The 14,480-nt window shown below is 45.0% G+C and overlaps 1 protein-coding gene across 3 annotated transcripts in view; it reads right to left on the minus strand.

Moving 5' to 3' along the window:
• WWP2 (WW domain containing E3 ubiquitin protein ligase 2) overlaps positions 1-14,480 on the minus strand; it is a 145,721-nt gene that overhangs the window by 86,097 nt on the left and 45,144 nt on the right. For all 3 annotated transcript variants that reach the window (XM_027119422.1, XM_027119423.1, XM_027119424.1), the window contains exon 5: positions 999-1,136. In XM_027119422.1, the coding sequence (XP_026975223.1) occupies positions 999-1,136 (138 nt within the window). The remainder of the gene's footprint in view (positions 1-998; positions 1,137-14,480) is intronic.

The raw sequence follows: 14,480 nt of genomic DNA on the forward strand, positions 1-14,480 counted from the left end.
TTACATCACGCTTAACAAGAAAAATTATGGAGAAAGCCAACCGGTTTTGGACCTCAGACTTCATGAAGTAATTTCCTGCTAGATCCAAAAGTGACTAATTTCAAACTAGATGAAAAGAAACAAACCGCCAACATTCAGGACAGAGCAGGAGACACTCCAATTTCCCTGCTTCTTGCCTGTATTCAGCTAGTGTGAATCTCTGAGACACACAGTTCCCCTTTTCCAACCAAGGCCATCTCATAAAAGACACTCTCAAGCTCTCCAGGAAGTTTAACTGGATTGGGAAGAAGAAAAATGGGCCCAAGTAACATTTAATAAAGATGTTTTATTTTACAAAGTCCATGTGGGATGAAAACATGTTTTTCTCTGCTCTAGAACCAAAACAACAACACGCTTACAAAGGCTTGGTATTTATTTTGGTCCTTTAACAGAAAACAGTCCTTGAAAAATCATGTCCTGATTGTGATCCATGATGCTAAGAAGTGTCAGGGGGCTTCCCTGGTGGCGCAGTGGTTGAGAGTCTGCCTGCCAGTGCAGGGGACGTGGGTTCGAGCCCTGGTCTGGGAGGATCCCACATGCGACAGAGCGGCTGGGCCCGTGAGCCACAACTACTGAGCCTGTGCGTCTGGAGCCTGTGCTCCGCAACAAGAGAGGCCGCAATAGTGAGAGGCTCGCGCACCGCGATGAAGAGTGGCCCCCACTTGCCGCAACTAGAGAAAGCCCTTGCACATAAACAAAGACCCAATACAGCCATAAATAAATAAATAAAATTAAAAAAAAACAAAAACAAAAACTGAGGCTCAAAGCAGTTAAGGGACTTGCCCAGGACCCCTAAGCCTCAGTTAAAAAAAAAAAAAAAAAAGAAGCGTCAGGGCTGGTTGTGCAGTATCCAAACCCAGGTACCTGGTAGAGAACCAAGATCTGGGCACCTCCTCTGCCCCGCCCTGCCCCGCCCTGCCCCATCCCGGCACAGCCCTGGGGAGCAGGGCGGCACTCACCATCCGTCACGGCGCTGCCATTAGGCAGGCTTCCCAGATCAACAGCCGGCCCGTCCAGGAAAATTGTCAGCTCACCACCCGAGACAACACCGCCTTTGTTCTCTGTCTGTAGGTTCAGGGTCAGCTGTGTGTTCTCCACTGTTGGACACAAAAAGCAACATGGATGGACAAAAGCAAATGCACACTGAGTTCAGATTCTGTAAGTTATAAGCTCCCACTTCACTGACTCTGGCTTTCCTGCCAACTTTCTTCTACATCTCCAAACTTGTCTCGTGGCACAGAAAAAGGAACGGGAAGGAATATGCCTAACTGTCACCACGGTATCAGGCTGGTGGGGAAGGCTGTGCTCATTTTTTTCTGAACATTTTATATAGTTAGGTTCACTAGGTAATTTCTACTTTATTTATTTGTTTGCTTATACCTGCAGGACCGTAAGAAAAGAGTAAGAGATACTGACGGCATACAGAGGAAGAAAGCAGTTACAAATAGCATCCCCCCACCCACAGGAAGAGGGGTGGCAAAAAGAATCGAAACAGGTCAGGAGACCCTAAAGAAATGCTATCAGGAGTCATCTCTAGATAAAGGATTTCAGGGACTTATTATTTGGGCTAAAAAGTGTTTTTTAATTTTCAATCCGGAAAATGTTTCACTTTGAAATAAGGCGGAAAAAAGTTTAAAACAACAAAAGTTCAGTACAAGCAAGTCAGCCCCGTCGTTACACGGTCCTGGGTAAGTCCCACAGGGAGAGACTAGTCAACACCTGGCTCCATCAGTGAGGTAAGAAGGCAGCTCAGAGTCACCCAGCCCCTGGAACACTAGGCAAATTCAGCCCTGTGGGCGAACAAGAAACAGAACTAACTGGCACGAGGCAGAAGCACCAAACCCTAGGCAGGCTGGAAACTGCTGCACACACACCCCTGACCCCACCCACCAAGCCTGGCAGCACCGAATGGCCTCCATCCAGTTACTGCTGAGGACCCAGAGCCTCCAGTTCAGAGCCGTTCAATAATTACCAAGAAAGAGCAGCGTTTATGAGGATTTCCAAAGAGTATGCAGCCCTTCCATGCCACCCCACATCTTACAAAGCCAGACCAGGAAAGTGCCACATATTCCAACCTCCTTCCCCACCCACAGTATCCATCAAACCGCCACTTCATTTTCTCTCTTTGTTGCTACTGTATTATTATAAGCTGGTTTTCTAGAACAAGGCAGGGCATGTATAAATAACTACCTCCATGAGCATTTCCTAGAGACAACCTCCCCTCACCAAAAAAAGTCTACCCTGCATCTCTCCAAGAAACAGACACAGCCCTTTAAGAACCTAGCAAAAAAAAAAAAAACAGTCTCGATCAATTCAAGGATCTACTATAATAAGGTAGAAACCAGTTTTCCCTCATGTTTTGAAGCTCTTGAAGCACCTCTCCCTCCCCTTAACCTTTCTTCCCTGTGATGGATCTCTCCAAATCCTTTTGAGTCTGTTTTCAGTCAGTTTTACTGAGGGGCTTGGTGAGTTCCAAATATTTCTATAAAAGAACACTTGCAACCTGAAAACTAGCTCCTTCAAAAGTCCAAGAGAGGGAAAGAACTGAGGCCTTTCAACCAGCACCACATGCCCGCCGTGCAGACGAGCCACCTTGGAGATGGATCCTCCAGTCCTGGTCTAGCTCTCAGATGATTGCGGCCCAGCCAATGTATCGAGTGCAACCTCGTGGAAGATCCCAGGCCAGACTGCCCAGCTAAGCCGCTCCCAAAACCTGACTCACCGAAACTATGAGGTAATAAATGTTTATTTATTTATTTTTCTAAAGTCAAGGAGCACCTCCCTACTCTACCATACTGAGATCCAGGGTATAAGTCCCTAGCAGGCAGCAAAGCACAGAGGTCGAGGGTGGGTACCAGTCAGACAGACTGCATTCAAATCTCAGTTCTATCTAGTACTATGCGGTACTACACAAATTACTTAACTTGAGCACTGGTCTCTCTACCTTGCAAAACAGGAGCAGTAAGAACACATTGTTCAGGTAACACATGTAATGAATTAAACAGCGCCTGGTAAATTCCCAATAAACTGTCATTTTTATTATCTCCCTGTTGACTCTCCTGTTTTTAGGCTGAAAAGTCCTGATTTCTCTCAATCTAATTTTTTCATTGTATACTTGCTCTTCTCCTGACCTTTCCAAGCCTTTTTCAGCTTTCGACAACAAACTCCAAGGTCAGCAAAAATCTTCCAAGATCACCCACATACCTATCACAAGGACATATGGTCCTCTCATCTTGTATCTAGGACACTTCCTAAAGATGTCCGGTACACCACTCTCAGGAACATGCCGGGATGAGAATTCTAGAAGGGCTCCTTAATTCCCTTCTTGATATCTCAAAGGCCATCACTTTACAAATGGAGTGTGGGTACCTTTCCCCTCCTTTCTGGAAGAATGATAATGTTCAACAGGAAGCTGGAAGAGCCCAAGGCCTCTTGCTGCTAATTTCAACCTCCTAACAGCCACCCTGCCATGGTCCTCTGACAAAGCCAGGGGCAGAGCCCACATTTTCCTCTCCACGGTCTCAACTCAAAGCTCCAACTCAGCTCTTCTGTCTGGTTTACCTGCTCATCATGTCCAGCAGAGTCATTATATACATATAGGCTTGGAAGTTACCTTGCAACTCTTAGAGACACATCTGACCTTCAAAAAGAGCCAGTGACAGGGGAGGTTTTTTTTTTTTAAAACTAAGCTTTTGAGAACAAAACGCTCTACTGTTCTATTTACTTAAAAGAGAAACAGTTCAGAGAGACCTCTAAGCATCACTTCGATCATAACCAAGTGATCGAAGTGAGCATCACTCAGAGCAAGACAACTCAACACCCACATGCTTCCTGACATGATACAGGATGAAGTACACAACATCACTTTTTTTTTTTTTTTTTTTTTTTTTTTGCGGTACGCGGGCCTCTCACTGCTATGGCCTCTCCCGTTGCGGAGCACAGGCTCCGGACGCGCAGGCTCAGCGGCCATGGCTCACGGGCCCAGCCACTCCGCGGCATGTGGGATCCTCCTGGACCAGGGCACAAACCCATGTCCCCTGCATCGGCAGGCGGGCTCTCAACCACTGTGCCACCAGGGAAACCCACAACATCACTTTTAAAGTCTTCTTTCAAAAGCATTTAACCTGAATCCAATCAAGCCTCGAAACCTCTTTCCCAGCTTACATGAAATAAGGGAATAGAGGAATAAATTCAGCGATACCACGAGGAAGCAATCAGACCAGCCCAGAATATGGGACATCCATGCGGTAACCATCCCAGACTCCTCGAAAAGTCAATGTCATTAAATAAATTTAAAAGGGGAGCGGGGGCAGGCAGGAAGAAGACTCTTTTAGATTTAAAGGAACATAAGTACCAAATGCCTTGCATAAATTTTGACAAAACCTTGGTTTGAAAAATACATTCTTGGGACGATTGGAGAAATTTGCATCCAGACTGGATATTGAATGATGTCTGAAATTACTGTTGATTTTCTTAGGTTCACTAATGGTACTGTGGCTGTATTTAGGAATGGTCTCATTCTCAGGAGATCCAAGAGTATATTATGATGATGTCTGCACTTATTCTCAAACTGTTTTGTAGGAAAATAGGCTGAAGTGTTCAGGAGTGACGTGTCACGATGTCTGCAGTTTACCTTCAAATGGTTCAGGGAAAAAAAAACACACACCCCCACAGGCTCACACATACAGGTAAAACAAATGCAGCAAAATCTTAAGAAGTGTTGGTTCCCGGTGAAGGGCATTTGGGCATTCATTGTGTTATTCTTTCAACTCTTTTGTATGTTGGAAAATTGCATGATAAAACATTGGGAAAGGGTTGTGTTTTTTTTTTAATTGGCACAGCTATTAAAGAATTAAACCTCAAAAAAAAAAAAGAATTAAACCTCTGACAATAGAACATTGTTATTCTCTTAAAAAACAAAAACAAAAAGAACACACCTGAGCCAGGGGAGCACTACAATGCATAATGGGACTAAAGAAACCATTAGCTAATTGAGTGACAGACTTGAGCATACAGGGGAGGCTGAAAGGAGTAAGTGTGGCTGGAAAACATATACTGGAATCTGAGCTATAAATAGCAGCATTAGCCACCTCTCCTCTGGGGCCCTCGGGTTTCACTGCGGCAACGCCATCAACTCTACAAAGGGCCTTTCTCTTGCACCAGGTCTTCCCCCACCTTTTCAGGCACTGCTCAAAAATCAAGAAACTGATGAAAACATGGGTGTAGTAAGTCAAGTTCCAGAACTAGAACCAGATTGAGCGTAGGAGGCTCACCAGCCACCGTCCACCTCATCCGGCCCTGCTCCATCTGTAATCATGCAGTCCACACGTGTGCAGCGAGCACAAACTCTTCTGGTCGGTGAGATTCAACAGGCACAGAACAGACAAAAAGCTGTGCCCCGGGGGGTTTATATTCTGGTTGGGGCAAACAGACACTAGGCAATGTTTTTTGTTTTTAAAGTAAATTGCACAATCTGTTAGTGGCAAATGCAGTAGAAAAAAAATGAAAGGAGGGGAAGGGATGAAGAGTGCTAGAGGTGGAGGAGGGTCTGGGGTGGTGAGAAAGTCTCGCCAGGAAAGTGACAATGGAGCAAAGACTTCAAGAAGGATGAGGCAGGGGAGCCACGTAAGTATCTGGAGGAAGGATATTCTAGGCAGAGAGAGAATAAGACACAGAAGCCCCAGATGGGGGCACGCCTAGCAGATCTGAGGAATGGCAGGGAGGTCAGTGTGGCTGGAGTGGATGGGGAAAGAGAGGAGCAGGAGAGGAGGGTGGTAGGAAACCGGAAGGTCACAAGGAAGGCCTCGGAGCACTGGCATGGTCGCTGGCGTTTACTCAGCGGGAGATTGGGAGCCACTGGAGGCTCCTGAGCAAGGAAGGGACGTGACTTCTGTTGCAGCGCAGTCACTCCAGCTGCAGGAGGAGCAAGAGATGAAGCAGACAAGACGGGGGGAGGAAGTCACTGCAATACTCCAGGCGGGAGTAGCTGGTAGCTTGGGCCAGGCGATGGCAGTGTCTTCTGGGAGCCGGGTAGCAGAAGGGAGACTCGCCCTTTTCCCCCTTTCCAGCACGTGTTAGGAAAGCCCCATGGCTCCCCACTGAGCACACTGGTCAGTCCCCACAGGCCCATCAGGCCCTTGGAATCAAAGCTTTGGGCAAATCATAGGCAGGGGCTGCAAAAAGCACAAACGTAGAGCACGGCTGGGGGAAGTCAGATTCAATTACGACCAAGTGGAACATATACAATGAAAATATTCCGATGGCAAGAGACTTTAGTTCCTCCAAAAAAGCCAAAGTCATGAGCTCATGCTAACTTCAGCAAATGTCCTTCTTCTCTTCTAAGTACCCACTGGTTACCAATACCTTGTAATGCTACTTTATGGAGGTCAACATACAGCGGTAGGGCTGGAGATTAGAAGCTAGGGGAAAAGAATTAGGAAAATCCTCAAGGACTGTGCCAGGAGATCCCTTTAAAAGCCGGCACACCAGAAGAGACAAGAGGACATAGTGTGCTTCCTGGTGGAAACACACACCACCTCATTAAAAAGAAAAAAATAAGAACCTGGATCAGATCAAGTCTCTAGATCTAGATCTCAACAGGTGTGAGATTACAAGAAACACAGAGGGACAGAGGAACATGTTAAAACACATTTCAGGGACACAAACAGCAAAACCCAATATGTGGGAAACTACAGGACAAACTGTCCAGTTTCTTCAACAATGAACTGTAAGGGATAAAAAGAGGAAGGAGAACATATTGGTTAAAAGAGAAAGAAAAAATTCCCTGGCAGTCCAGTGGTTAGGACTCCGAGCTTTCACCGCCAAGGGCCCCGGTTCCATCCCTGGTTGCGGGGCGAGGGAGAGGGACTTAAGAGACTTATCAATCCTGTTTGGATCCTGATTCAAACAAACCAATGGTGGGGGGGAAATAATGTTGAAGACAGCCGGGGAAACGTTAAAAACTCTCTGAATATTTGATGAGATTAAATAATTACCATTAAGCTTCTCAGGTATGAAGCTGGTATCATGGTTATGGTGTTTAAGAGCCCTTATCTTTAAGAGATCCATACTGAAATATTTGTAAATGAAACATGTCTGAGATTTATGTGAAAATAACCCCGTGGAGGGTGGGGTGGGAATGGCCACCTGTAGCCCGCTGTGGATCTGAGTGATGGGCACATAGGGGTTCATGGACTATTCTTTCTACTTTTGTGTATTTTGACATTTTCCATAATAGCTTTTCTTTTTCAAGCCAGCATACCTAAAGAACAAACAGTGACTGTAAACTAAAAAACGTACACAAATTCAATGTTACATACACATTTTGAAATATGAAAAGGTAGAAAATATACAATCAAGCTGCTTAGGGAGTAGCTCTGATGGTTATTTTCCCTTACTTCAAAGCCTCAGATTTGCAAGTAGCTTCAGGTTAATAATTTCCTATTGGGAAGAGTTGTTACGTGCAACAAGGATGAGTAATATTTTTCTAAGACTTTTTCCCTTTCCTGACATGGACTTTTTAATATGCTGTTTGCATATGGTACCAATAAGTATAGATAAATAGGGCACGGAAGTTGCCTTCCTCATTCCGACAGAAGAAAAAAACTACATAAACCAGAACTGCCAAACTGTGCCCCTATAGTGCAATTCAGTTAAGTCCAGAAGCCCTGCCTGGGCAGTTTCACTGCAGTGTATGAAGGAACTTTCTGCTTTAGAATTTTCTATCATCGCTGTCCTTCCCTGCTCTCACACCACCAAAATGTATGTGCATGTATACGCTTATATCGTTTAAGAGAAAAAAATATTTTCTTCCTAACTCAGAATACAAATGTAAGGATTTACCTGGAAATTTGAGAAAAACAAAACAGGACACAAAGTAGGATATTTTTAAGGGAGACCAAGTACTCTCCGGCCAAGAGTCTCAGAAGCCCGAGGAAGATGTGATTGATTTGGCCTTAACAGAGCTGTTCCGTGGAACAAACAAACCTCCTTCTTCCGGCCTCCTTCTGCCCTCAATCCCATAGGCCCATCAAAAGAAAGTGAAAATAAACAGGGCATTCATTAACAGGTCAGTGTTCATTCTACACGTAGCTGTGAAACACTGGTGCACAGAGGAACGGAACTGGAGGAAATTCCAGAAGGGCAGAGAGTAAACAGTCTCCTTTCCCTTCCCTGGCTCCCCGTTAACTCAGACACACACAGACTGGAGGCTACCCCAGGTTTAAAGAGAACACTGTTTCACATTCCCTTCGCAGTAAAGAAAGCCAGAGGCTTCCAGGATTTACTGCTACGATGTCTCTTTGGCTTCCAACCTTAGCCAGAGCCTAACAAGAGAAAGCCTCTTCTACCAAGCTAGCGGCACGTTGTAGACACTGGAATTCTCGTTAGGGTACCAAGGTTGACTCTGCTTCACCCACCTTCCCTCGGCCCCCATCACTCAAGCCTTGGCAGAGACTTCCCAGAACACATGGTGTAAGGAAGCGTCTACCTTGGCCTTGAAGCTTCTTCTGTAGGCTGCTGCTGGGAACGTATCCTTAATTATCTCCAAGTTAAAGTCTTGGCTGGGGCTTCCCTGGTGGTGCAGTGGTTAAGAATCTGCCTGCCAATGCAGGGGACACGGGTTCAAGCTCTGGTCCGGGAAGATCCCACATGCCGCAGAGCAACTAAGCCCATGCGCCACAACTACCGAGTCTGCGCTCTAGAGCCTGCGTGCCACAACTACTGAGCCCAGGCGCCACAACTACTGAAGCCCGCGCACCTAGAGCCCGTGCTCCACAACAAGAGAAGCCACCGCAATGAGAAGCCGCACACCACAACGAAGAGTAGCCCCCACTCACCACAATTAAAGAAAGCCCGCACGCACCAACAAAGACCCAACGCAGCCAAACATAAATAAATAAATAAAAGTTTAAAGTCTTGGTTGACTGACGGTTGCATAAACTCCTCTAAAAATAAAAAGAGCTTCATTTTACAAAGCCAGTTTTTAAACTTTTATTTTTCTCCTTTTTTTCTTGTGCATTCATTCAAGAAGCATTTTCTGGGCATCCTTTATGTGCCTGACACTGTGCTAGAAGCTGGGTTATAATGAAGAAGGTAAATGGACATAGTCTCTGCTTTTAGGAACCTCACAAGTCAGTGGGAGAAACAGAAGTAACTAAATAATGTCACAAAGAAATGTAAAGTTGCAACTGTGAAACAGATTTCATGCAAGAGACCTTATGGTCCCATCAGGATATTTGGTGCTGGATATTTGGCCTGGTCAGGGCATCAGGAAAAGTTTCCTGAGGAACTGACAGCTCAACTGTGATCTGAAGTTTCAGGCAAAGAGCTAGCACGTTGCGGGGTGAAGCAGGTTGGGGAAGAAGACCAGTCAGAGAGGCAGGAGCGAAGTCAGAAAGGAGCCCTGAGAAGGCAGGAAAGGGTGGGCTCCAAAGCATGGATGGAGAGTCTGCCCTTCACATGGGAGGAAGAGGGACGGCTCGCCTCCAACCACAAGAATGATGGAGGAGAGATTAGGCACATGCATCCTCGTTTCGGTACATGACAGATTCGTCAGTCATGATCGTCCTTATTTCTCTTGATTCAGGGTCACAGTGTTCTACAGTCCAAACCCCTGAAGCTACACATGCTTTTCTTTACTTACAAAAAAATAAAAAACAAAAAAAATGGGGCTTCCCTGGTGGCGCAGTGGTTGAGAGTCCGCCTGCCGATGCAGGGGACGCGGGTTCGTGCCCTGGTCTGGGAAGAGCCCACATGCCGTGGAGCGGCTGGGCCCGTGAGCCATGGCCGCTGAGCCTGCGCGTCCGGAGCCTGTGCTCCGTAACGGGAGAGGCCACAACAGTGAAAGGCCCGCGTACCGCAAAAAAAAAAAAAAAAAAAAATGCACTGACACAGACACTTCAGAACTGGCTATTCATCTGAGTCATCTATCTAATAAGGTACATTATAGACAAAGAGTCCCTCTTGAATCAACTGAGGGTCCCCTTCATGTAGGAAACAAAAAAAAGCCTCATCTGTCTTGGTGAATCTCACTGTTTGTAAAGCTATAGCCTATTTTTAAAGTGATTTAGAGGAAATAAATACAGATCTGGGAAAGTTGCATTTTTAGGATAAACTGTCAGTTCACATTAATTACTGTGGCCTTGTCATTGGAGCTCCTCTATCCCAAGGCGGGGGTGGTCCTCATCACCCATTAATTCGGAGGATTCCTAGACTAGTCCCATCTGAGCAGCTCATCCATTATCTGAGCAGCTCATCCATTCTCTGCGCTCTCAGGGAACCTCGGTGACTATACCACCTCTCCCCGTTGCACAGAATTGAGGACGTGTCTGTAAACACAGCAGAGAAAGGGTTTCAATGAACAAACCTCCTTTTCAACGGTCTCGGAATAGTGAAATGCAGGAGCCCAGCTAGAAGAGCGCTTTCAAGGTTAAGGTTCTGCTTTTAAACAAATCAGCAAAGTGGAGGAATTGGATGAAGGTAGCCAAAAAGTACAAACTTCCAGTTGTAAGATAAATAAGGACCAAGGATGTGATGGACAGCCTGGTGACTACAGTTAACACTGCTGTATGATCTACTGGAAAGATGCAAAGACAGGAAATCCTAAAAGTTCTCATCGCAAGGAAAAAAAACACTTTTTTCCTTTATTCTTTTTGTATCTACCTGAGATGATGAAGGTTAACTAAACTTATTGTGGTAATCACTTCACAATAAAAAAAATTCCCCCTTTTAAAAAATGGCTTTTGAAAAATTACAAATCTCAAATGAGTGAAATATTATGCCACAATTAAGATTTGGATGGGGCTTCCCTGGTGGCGCAGTGGTTGAGAATCTGCCTGCTAATGCAGGGGACACAGGTTCGAGCCCTGGTCTGGGAGGATCCCACATGCTGCAGAGCAACTAGGCCCGTGAGCCACAACTACTGAGCCTGCGTGTGTGGAGCCTGTGCTCCGCAACAAGAGAAGCCGCCATAGTGAGAGGCCCGCGCACCGCGATGAAGAGCGGCCCCCGCTTGCCACAACTAGAGAAAGCCCTCGCACAGAAATGAAGACCCAATACAGCAAAAATAAATTAATTAATTAATAAACTCCTACCCCCAACATCTTAAAAAAAAAAAAAGATTTGGATTAATGATTATGAAGAATGAACAACATGGAAAATCATTTACACTACAATGTTAATTTAAAAAAAAACAAGAACATGAAGTTATAAAAAGCACCCTATTATTAAAACCCTGTAAAAATAAGTATGTAAAGGGGCAAAGAAATAAATGAAGCAGAGAAAAACAATAAGTTGTGTTTGAAGAGTCAGATTATGAAATAATGGTTTCACTTTTTAAATTTCCATTATCTGCACAGTGCATATGTATTTTTTCTCAATTTCCAATATCAGTTACACACGTATACAGAAGTGTTTACAAATGAAATGACATGATGCCTAAGATTTGCTTTCAAATACATCCCCAAAAAGTGGGGGCTAGAGATGAAAGACAACTGGACACGTGCTCCTCATTGTTCAAAGTGGGTAATGGATACAGGATGACTCAGTCATTATATGATTCTCTCTACTTTTATTTATCTTTGAAACTTTCCATAATAAAAAGTTTAAAAATTTCCCCATTTATGCTATATAATATTTGCTCCACAATAAATAACATTAACTTACAATTTTTTAAACAACATGCTTATTATTAAAAATTCAAGCAGAAATTCAAAATATGAGAAAAAGAAATTCAAAATATGATGTAAGCACACACATTCCAAACCCTTTCCCCATGACATAGGTCACTGTTGTCAACTTTGTATGAAGTCACCAGACTTGCAAACACCAGCATAAAAACACACGTATAAACTACACATGCAAAAGTGAATTCACCCTAGGCCCACAAGTTGTGCCCCTTGACTTGTAAAGTATCCTAAGAATCTTTAAAAATATATACAGAAGCAATCTATCTGTTGAGGAGGGTTTTAGGATTGAGGGAGCAGCACGTTCAAAGGGAATTCAGCCTTTACCACAAAGTCCCCGGCCCCAAAAGAATGAATTCATGTAATACCCGTGTAAATAAACATTAATCAGTTAATTAGGAGTGGGAGGGAGGGAAGACACAGACGTCATATTCTGAGAACTGTGTGCCTTGCTATCCTGTACATAATAAACAGCATCCCCCAGGCCGGGCCTGACGCTAAGGTGAAAATCTCCGCTCTGCACCTGACCATAGCACTGACCGCACCACGCGTGTAACTGTGGCACTCTCACTCTGATCCAGAATCGCTTTCCCTCCCAACTCACCACTCTCCTACAGAAGTAAGTCTCCTGCTCTAAGAAAAATGCGCCTAGAATCCCAGAAGACTAAAGGAAAAGAGGAAATCATGTACTCCGATGAGCTAAACAAGGTCTGATCTTCGTATGACCCCAGCAGCCGCGGTGTCTCCCCTGAAGAACCTGGGAGACTGGATGGGCAGGCAGGCGGGAGCCACTCTCAGGGAACTGGCACAAGGAAGAGGCCCCGTCATCAGATGCAATGTTTCAGGGTTGGTTTTTTTTCTGGCAAGCGGAAGGAAACTGCTCATATCCAGGCAACAGTCTCATTTTCCTATCTCCAGACTGAGATATGCTGGGCGTGTAAATGACACACCAGATCTCATGTGTTAAAATGATAACATTTGGTATATATTGGACTAAAGAAAATAGATCATTAAAACGAATTTCCCCCCTGTTTATTTCTGTTTTTACTTTCTCTAATGTGGCTACTAGAAAACTTTAAATTGTGTCTGTGGTTCACATCACATTTCTACTGGACAGCGCTGCTTGGGCGCCTCCTTCCTGCTGTTTTTGGTCATAATCTTGAGCAGCTGTCTGCCAAGGCCCGGCCAGCCCCGGGGGCCTTCTCTGTGTAACTTGACTGAACTAAGCTTTTTCCTGCCTCCAAGCTTCCTTCAGCCTGGAATGCTTTTCTCCTTGTTGGCCTGGACAATCGCTTGTCATCCTTCTGCAGTTCTGGTGTCACTTCCTCAGGCAAGCCTTCCTTGACACTCCCTGACCCCAGGTTGACTCAGGACTCAGGACTCTAGGTTGAGTCCTGAATGATATACTCCCAGAGCACCCTGCACTTTCCTCCATCATATCTGTCACTACTGGAACAGTCTGCACCAGTTATTTGTCCAACATCTGTCCGCTTTCCTCTCTAGATCCTAAATTCCGAGACTGTCTGCCTTAGTTCACTGCTGCATCTCCGGCATCTAGCCCAGTGCTCAAAGGGATTTACTGTGCAAATGCTGGTAAATAAACATCACACCCACCCTGCCCCCACCCCCGACTCCACCGCAGGCCCCTCTCACAACCCTAAGAAAATGCCCGATAGAAAAGAAGGAAATTTCCGGTTATACAAAATCCTGATCCAACACTGACAAATTCACAAGTCTAAAAAGAAAAAAAAGAAAAAAAGAAAAGAAAAGAGAGAGAAAGAAAGAAAAGAGGGGAAAACTGACCAAATACAATGGATTAAAACGCAAAAGTTTTCAATATACCATTAGAAAAAGAAAAAGGGGGACGACCTCAGCCAGCGTTCGTGTTTTGAGGGGTGGCATCACTCTTTGTTCAAACAGGCATTCCCACGAGGCTGACGGCCCTCCAAAGCCAGTAAGTTTACAGAACACTCTGGAGGCGGCCTTAAACCCCAGGCCACACTGAGGCAGCCACGTACAGGGGATGGCTTTCCTGACAGAAAGCTTTTCTTCTTTTTTCAAGTGAGGTTTCACAAGGCAGCCTCTCAGCCGGTGACACAGAGAGCAGGTCTGTTTTACCCTGCGTTGCAGGGGCCTGTGTGTTTACTTTCGAGACTCCTGGCTAAAAGGACCTTTTCTTTCGACCAGCTCTCCACTGACACCAAAGCCGCGAGCTGGGCCCAGCTGTAACTTTGAGAAGCTGGGGGTCTGGGGTCGGGGGAGGGGGTGGCTTTTGGCTTCTTCAGAAATTCCTTGAGGTTCTGGCTTGGCCGTATCTGCCTGAGGTGCACAATGATGCAAAGCAACACACAGGGAGCTTTTCAGAGACTATTAAAGATGGTTTTAAATCCCAATGCCTGGCATCTGGTGCCCATCAAGGAAAGAGGAGTCACTGATACAACTGCAGCTAGATGGAGGTAAAATGAAACAAAGCCTTGCATTTGGAGGCTGGGGACGGATTCTGCCTGATACCTCCCCAGAGATGGCACCCAGCACTTCCCTGGTCCTACCTCTGCCTCAGCGGTCAGCCACGACACTGGCCACAAAAACCACAGTCACATAAAAAGATGTTCATCCTCACTAATCTAATTAAATATGTATATTATATATATACTAATATCATATTATTACATTACATTGTATAATATCATATTATGTTATGGTATATATTATATTATATTATATTATATTATATTATATTATATTATATTATATTAT

This window comes from Aethalodelphis obliquidens, unplaced genomic scaffold (genome assembly GCF_003676395.1).
Source record: "Aethalodelphis obliquidens isolate GAN/ISIS:26980383/991018 unplaced genomic scaffold, ASM367639v1 scaffold20, whole genome shotgun sequence".
Taxonomy (NCBI): domain Eukaryota; kingdom Metazoa; phylum Chordata; class Mammalia; order Artiodactyla; family Delphinidae; genus Aethalodelphis; species Aethalodelphis obliquidens.